The 7,500-nt window shown below is 39.5% G+C and overlaps 2 protein-coding genes across 3 annotated transcripts in view; one reads left to right on the top strand and one right to left on the bottom strand.

Moving 5' to 3' along the window:
• LOC137980071 (uncharacterized) overlaps positions 1–6,367 on the top strand; it is a 14,548-nt gene extending 8,181 nt beyond the window's left edge. The window contains exons 2-4 of the mRNA XM_068827424.1: positions 1,138–1,295; positions 2,336–2,546; positions 5,609–6,367. Of these exons, the coding sequence (XP_068683525.1) occupies positions 1,138–1,295; positions 2,336–2,546; positions 5,609–5,819 (580 nt within the window). The 3' untranslated portion in view covers positions 5,820–6,367. The remainder of the gene's footprint in view (positions 1–1,137; positions 1,296–2,335; positions 2,547–5,608) is intronic.
• A 450-nt stretch (positions 6,368–6,817) lies between these two features.
• Positions 6,818–7,500, bottom strand: part of LOC137980069 (GTP-binding protein 2-like) — a 7,121-nt gene continuing 6,438 nt past the window's right edge. Inside the window, exons 10-11 of one of the 2 annotated variants that reach the window (XM_068827420.1) lie at positions 7,281–7,442; positions 6,818–6,991 (exon numbers count right to left, since the gene is read on the bottom strand). In XM_068827420.1, the coding sequence (XP_068683521.1) occupies positions 6,830–6,991; positions 7,281–7,442 (324 nt within the window). In that variant the 3' untranslated portion in view covers positions 6,818–6,829. Of the gene's footprint in view, positions 6,992–7,208; positions 7,443–7,500 lie in introns of both variants that reach the window. The other variant, XM_068827421.1, reaches the window with a different exon arrangement.

Genomic DNA, 7,500 nt, shown 5'->3' with positions numbered 1-7,500 from the left:
GGTCAACACTAGCTTCCAGGGTAATTTGAAGATGGCTCTGAACCAGCTTGCAAAACAACTTCAGATAAAACCTTTTAATAAATGAAGTTCCTGAATTCTACCTGGGTGATGAATTTGGTGTCCCCCTTGGACTGACTCAGTGGGGTTAATTGCTTCTTTTCATATGTGGATTCCACTCTTAAGAAGCATATTCTAACTGCGGTCTTGCAAGATCACAGTAAAAAAGTCTGAAGAGTTGGACCATCGTCAAAATCCCCGTACATTCTTTTAATGAGGCCCATGGTTCTGATAGTCTTGGCAGTAATGTTGGCAGTGTGATCATTCCAAGAGAGTTTGTTTCTATTTAACAGAAGCAAGTCCCTATGAAGGTATTCAACATCAAGTTTAGTTTGAGAGATATGATAGTCATAACTTAAAGAAAGCTTGTTTTTAGTAATTCTCATTACCTCACATTTACTAACACATTTGGGATCCTGTTTAACACATTCTTGGTCATTAACAGAGGGAAAAACTGTGAACGTAGGCCCGCTCACAAAATTAAGAACAAAAGGAACACACACCAACCTCTTCCCACAATTGCACAACATAAGCACAAACTAAGATAACCAAATGTTTTTGTTACAAATATGCCTTTGAGTCGTGCATCAAATAATCTAGATCAATAGGCTTCTCTTCGCAGAACCACCTTCAAGTCTTTCAATCAACAATTTCTCTTTTTCAGTCTTCACCATTCCTTCCATACACAGTCCTCAATATTTAGCTTTCTTTCTTCGTTCCTTCTCAGCAGTTACATGTAACTCTCTGGCTACCACTGACAAAGGGACTTACATGTGGTGCTCAATTGTATGCCACAGCCACAGCTACTGCTAATGACTCTTAGTAGTGAAACTCATGTGTCTCTTTCAGACCTCAGGAAACTCCATAATTTTATCATTATACATCTATAACAATTAATTATACTTACAACACGAGCAATGCATTTTTTGAGATGGGACTCCATTACAATACTACGTAATAAGCACAGTTAGGATGTAGAATCTACCTATTAAGATCAGTTTATGTCCAGATGTACCTGTAATTTTGGGACTGTATTGAAGTGCGTGGAAAAAAATCATTGAAAGTCACTCTTATTCACAGGAGTTACTGTTCCCCTGCAATAAAATCTGAAGAACATGCAGAAGCACATCAAGGTGCAACAACACTAGGGAATGAAGTAAAGAAGGCAACTGTGGTCTGGCCACACATTATTTTTACTAAAGGAATGGGAGCACCAGTTGTTACACAAAACAAAGAAGGTACATGTAAAACTAGTGGACATGAATTTGCTTTATAACCCTAATCCCTTGATGCACGTGTTTTTCCTTCTACACTTTGTGAGCAAAGTTAGTGTTGTGCATAAATTTGCACTACTGCACCTGCATGACTATTCTTCCATGAACCACGATTTTACAATTACACTGTACATGTTTAAAGAGGCTAGAAAGGGTTTTTTGTTGCTATAGTGTTTGTGAAACAATGAAAGATACCGAAGGATATTTCATAGTTTAGGCAAACTATGATCCAGTCAGCTGACGCGTATTTCTTAGTTATGGCGTGTGTCGGTTATGCACACACACGCACGCAGGTAAAAACCTTTTCGACCGTCACCCTCCTTAATCAGGGGGTTTGAATAACTTTTGAAGTAGATGCCCGGGCTAACCAATGTAAGTGGCGATCACTCTTGTCTTTTAGAAGGATTTGAGTGAAAAGCAAGGCAGAGTAGCAGGTGGTGTGAGGCAAATTTCTGACACACAGACAGCAGTAAACGGCCAGTGACCAGCTTCTAATGAAACCCCTGTTTAATTGACCTGGATGTGTGAACCAGTCTCAGCTGTGACGTTTTATGAGAAAATGAGAAAAGTATGTATAAAGGTTAGGGTTTAGGGTTCATAAAAAGAATAACCAGTACATAGTCAGACTCGTGGTTGTCAAACATACTGCAGGCACTAATGTAGCCGACAGTCCTGCATGACCTCTTGAGAATGAATGTTTTGCTTTTTCTTAGAAGGTGAATACCAAGTGAAGCTATGATCCTCGCAGTTATGAACGCAATTTTTTCAATTGCGTAAAGAAGCCTGAAAAATTCAGGACTTCAATGGGGTTTGAACCCGTGACCTCGCGATACCGGTGCAACGCTCTAACCAACTGAGCTATGAAGCCAATTGCAAAAATTGCGTTCATAACTGCGAGGATCATAGCTTCACTTGATTTCATATCCGCAGTTGATCAATTATGATCCATTTCATGTATCATTTCAAGGTGAACACCACGTGAAATACTTACGTTTAATCCTCAGTTCACCCAGAAGTGGCAGAAATCTTGCAAAAGTCAAAACCTCAAAAGATGGGAAGGACCTGGCACAAACCTAAAATCAGTGCCAGAAGGCTGGCAATGTTAAGGAAACAGTATATAGCACAGGGGTATTACTGGCCTGACAAACCAATGGTGGACAGGGGCCTGGACAGATTACCAAAAGGACACAAGTATGAGAAACAAAAGGAAGAAAGGTTAGTTGAGAACAAGATTATTGTGGGCAAAAGGAGTATCTTATTTCAATGATAGACTGGTGAAATGATTATGTGTTCGACTGACAAGGAGAACTCAACAACTAACATAAGAGGAGTGTTTTGATATTCCAGACATTCTGTAACTTTTAGACACCTAAATGACACTCCCCTCATTATGTTTTGCAGGGGCTTCCATGTCACCCCCACACGTTTCTTTTCCAAGGCGCAGTCGCTGCTCACCCTACGTAGCATGGGCATTGTTGTGTCGTGCATCTGGCGCTGGGACTGCTTGGTAAGGTCTAGTGGAAGAAAATGTTGTTGAAAGGCCTTGCTTGTTGTTGTATTTGTTGGAACCTGAAAGAAATGTGTTCAACTCCTGGTGTAAAATCCAACCAAAGTTTGGAACCTCAATCTAACCCTAACCCTAACCCTCTTAGGAGTCAAACACGATTCTTTCAGGTTTCTACAAATACAACAACAAACAAGGCCTTTCAACAACATTTTCTTCCATTAGACCTTACCAAGCAGTCCACAATGCCAGATGCCCCTGAAAAATTATGTGGGGGCTGCTACGTAGGGTGATGGCGCAGTGGTGAGAGCATTCGCCTCCCACTAATGTGGCCCGGGTTTGATTCCCAGACTCAGCGACTCGGCGTCATATGTGGGTTGAGTTTGTTGGTTCTCTACTCTGCAGGGAGAGGTTTTCCCCTCTCCTCAAAAACCAACATTTGACTTGATTTGCATTAATTGTTAATTTTAGTTTACAGTGTCCCCAATTTGCTCTCCAGCCCGCTAGAACGACTTGACACTTAAATAAAGTTCCTTTTCTTTCCTTTTCATGAATATGTAAACAGTAACGCAAACATTTAAAGTGCCACTGTGACCAAATTTTCTTTGGATTTCAAAACTATGTTATCTAAACACTAAGCAGCCAAAGTTTTAAGCCTTGCTTTCAAAAAAGACACCAGTTTATTTTATTAAGCTGTGAGTCTTTGATGTCACTTTTCTCTGGACCCAACCCTCTGAGGTCCAGTCGGCCAGTTTTGAATATGTGTAATGCCAGACCGTGAAACCCAAAACTTACACTCAAAGTAAACGGCTTTTAGGAAGCAATTTTTTTATCACAGGGGCATTTTTAAGTTATTTTGATGTCTGGAATTTACGTAATCAATTGATGCTTGCCAATAATGCAAGAGGTAACAGACATTGTCACATGAGCACTGGCATCAGTATCACCTGATATGAAAGATGCCTCACAGGGGAATATTCAAATTGAAGGCATCCAATCCATATCCAAGCAATTACCTTGTATTACAATTTATGCAGAAAAACAGTGATCTCTCCTAAAGTGCGCAGACCGATCCATTGTGAAAACGCTTGGCATCTTTTAATGTGGGTCTACCGTGAATGTTGTGTGCATATGTACGTGGTCTGAGTGTATTAGGCACCATATTTGTTCAATGCTACGCCTGCATGTTGGCTTAAACTTTGCACATGCACTATTAAAGATGAATTACCCATTGCACAACCATGCCATGTGTGCACTTTGGTTATCTTTGCGCATGCACATGCACATGGACTTGCAGTTTTCAAGCTTGAGTGTGATTTGTGACTGAACGCAAGTAAAATCAAAAAATGCTTGCCAAAATGATTTTTGTCTCAATTAAAGTAATTTTGCATGTACGTTCCTGACTTGCACAACCATTTCCAACTTATAACTTTTGTTCCCATGTTGAACACTTTCCGTGATGTATGATCACCCCAGTATGATGTTGATTTATGTTAATTCCCAGCCAAGCCAGGCGGGAAAAACTGGTTAGCCTATCTGAATTAGACCGGTCGTTCTTAATTTATTCAGACGCTGTAATTCACATGAACTTAATTCAATGAATTCGATTCAGCTCATGTGAAGTACGGCGTCTGAACGAGGCCTTAGTTTCGTAAATCATGCACGTGCTGCAGGTCTACAAATCTTACACTCACTCACTCAGATGACATAGTGTGTAGTGCACTTTCAAAGTGTATACAGTAATTGCATAATTTGTTACTCGTAAAGAATTAATTTTCAATTAATGATCTCAGACTCACTGATAGCATAGTTAATAGAGAGGACTAGTTTGGAAGCTCGGCAAACATCAAAGGAGCAAACAAAGATCAGGGTTTTTGTTAAAGCCGGGATGCCGGGACCTTTTCTCTGCTATTTTTATTTTTGTCCCGGCTATTTTACGCGCAGGTTGTACAAGGATTCTTTCAATATGAAGAGAATAGTCAACCGATATTTGTATTTTATTATTTAATATTTTCTTAAACCAAATCGTGCTTTATTTCTCTGCTACTGGGTATTGTTAGTTGTACCACAATTTGCGTACATGTACGTGTAGCTGATTTGGAGTTCATGACAAGATGTTATCAAGTAACAGAAAACACATTGATCGGCGCGCCCTGCTTTCGTCATTAGGGAGTTTAAGCAAATTGCTATGGCGAGCTCTAATACGGCTGCCGGAAGTAAATTTCTTCAAAAATGAGACACTGTGCATGTTAGTCGGTTACGGTCAGCCGTAGCGCGAAGGAAATAAAGCGGAAAATCGACCAGTATTTTACCCAAAGGTACCCATTAGGCCTCACAAATTCAAAATTTTCTGGGGGAGGCCCCCCTTACCCCCCAGTGGGAGGGGGACAACCACCTACCACACCTATCCCAACTTGGCACAGCGTGCCAAGATGGCGGCAGAGCCGCAATCCTGGTCCTTGCTATATGTTTAATTATCCCTGCTATTAAAAATCATAACAAAAACCCTGAAGATTCCAAGATTTAGTTTGGAAATTCCACGACCGTGCACAATCTTTTGTTTTGCGCTCATACACTATTCATAAATTACGAAACCAACAGGTTTCTATTGGTTAGTTCCTCAGTACGGAGTAAACAACTATTGTGTTTTGTGCACGGTCAAGGCCAAAAAAGAGAACAAAAACCTACAACAAAGAAAGTTGTCGGGTTTCATAACCATTCTTGTCTATTAACTATGCTGAAAGTTATTGGTCATCATGTGGTATCATTTTAGGTTGGCTCAGATTGAGGAAAACATGAAGAATATGCCAAAAATAATTGAAGATTATCGTAGCAGGATGGGTGAACTAAGGGCCAAGAGGAGAGAAGAAAAAAAGCAAGCAAAGTTAAAGGCAATTGAAGCACAGAGATTAGGATTTAATTTGAGAGACCCAAGAGCTTTGCAAATGTTAGATGGCAACAAGAAAGGCAAAAAGAAGCCCTGATCTCCATGCAAGAGGCTGTGGTCAAAGAAAAGTTTTTTGGATTTCTGGCACAGTAGGAGGTCAATTGTCGTACAAAACCAGGGTTCGAGTACCGGTAGATTCAGATTTTCTCTCAGGTGTGCCGAATTTGTGTGGCACAACTAACTCATGCATAGTTTATCTCTCTCACTTGTAAAAATTACATTAACTTTAATCTCATCTCAACTTGCCAAAAATCCTATGATACATAGCATGATTGATTATGAAATAAAACAGACACACATGCTCACGCACAGGGAATAATGACGGTACATTTGTTGCATAGAAGTTCAACTCCTGCTAGTAAGGGATCATTGAAATGAATGCTCCAAAGATCTTTAACTGCAAGGACGTCTTTTAGATTACCGATAATTAAAAAAAGATGCAAAAAGAAATACTCAAATTAAAGGATTCCAATGTTCCACTTTATTAAAACCTCTTTAGACATGAGTTACAGACATTTAGGTACTACTTGTATTACATTTCCCAATGCTAACAACATCTTCAATAAAATTATTTTTTTTGGACTTGCTCTATTCCAATAATATTGAACAACCATACCTTTTAGAACTTCTTGTGGATAAAAAATTAATAGAAAGTCGCAAATCACCAACCAAACAATGGCAGATGCATTGCACATGCAGTTTCATATTTTCAAAAGTGCAGACTGCATCCCTAAAGTTGTCTCTAGAACAAGAAACTGTTTTTCTTTTTCTTGAGATAAATTGGATGAAAACCATCAAAAGGTCTCTTCCAGACTGCAAAGAGCCAATTGCTGCCTCTCTGCTCAAAACAGTACAAGGCACTCAAAAAAGGACAAACATATCAGTCTATAAAACGTTGCTAATCCAGCAGCTCATCACTTCTTTCAAAGATGTTCCATTGGCTTTGTTTGAAACCTAACTTCAAAACAACACAGTCATGTTGCACTCATTCTTGTAGAGAGAACCAACCACACCAGTCCATGCAATCCACTGTCAAAATTACGTTGCTTATCGATCTGTATTAGCATTTTGGTATATCAAACTAGACACCTGTCCAACTCCCTTGGTATGTCCCTCCCTAAAGAAAATCCTGGATCCATTGCGAATGTATTCTGGATGTTTCATAAACCTGAAGCGCACTTTAGCTCGCTGCCCTGTCTTTAAAGAGTCCTGGTAAAATAATGAAACAGCTTTCATTAGATGTGCTGAGTGTTTAAAAAGGTATGGACGTTTTTATCAGGAAGAGTCTTCGGGATTTAACAAAAATCTCCTTTAGTTTACTAACCCTATAAAATAAAAGAATGAAGGAAAAACTGACTGATTCCTTATTTTCCTGGTAACATTAACAAACTTATTTGAATCAAGCAACAATTCCACCTTCACTCACTTAGTTCAACTAGCTTTTATTTGTCTTCATTAGTGCAAGGGTTCTTTCAAGCATAACATTGTTTATATGCACCTTGTTCATGTCATCAATAACTGCAGTTTGGATGACATTCCCAACATATACTGTAGCCTGAAACCGTTTGCCTATTGAAGTGGTGTGGAATAGAAGAAACACTTCAGCCCAGAATCCCAGGCAGGAGCAAGGCTTCTGAACAGGATCAAGGAGAACCATACCCTAACACAAGAACAAATTGGCAATCACACCAGTCAAAAATAATGAGAAATGTGCCAAT

The sequence above is a fragment of the Montipora foliosa genome, chromosome 12 (assembly GCF_036669935.1).
Source record: "Montipora foliosa isolate CH-2021 chromosome 12, ASM3666993v2, whole genome shotgun sequence".
Lineage (NCBI taxonomy): Eukaryota > Metazoa > Cnidaria > Anthozoa > Scleractinia > Acroporidae > Montipora > Montipora foliosa.
This window is presented reverse-complemented; position numbering and strand designations above follow the sequence as displayed.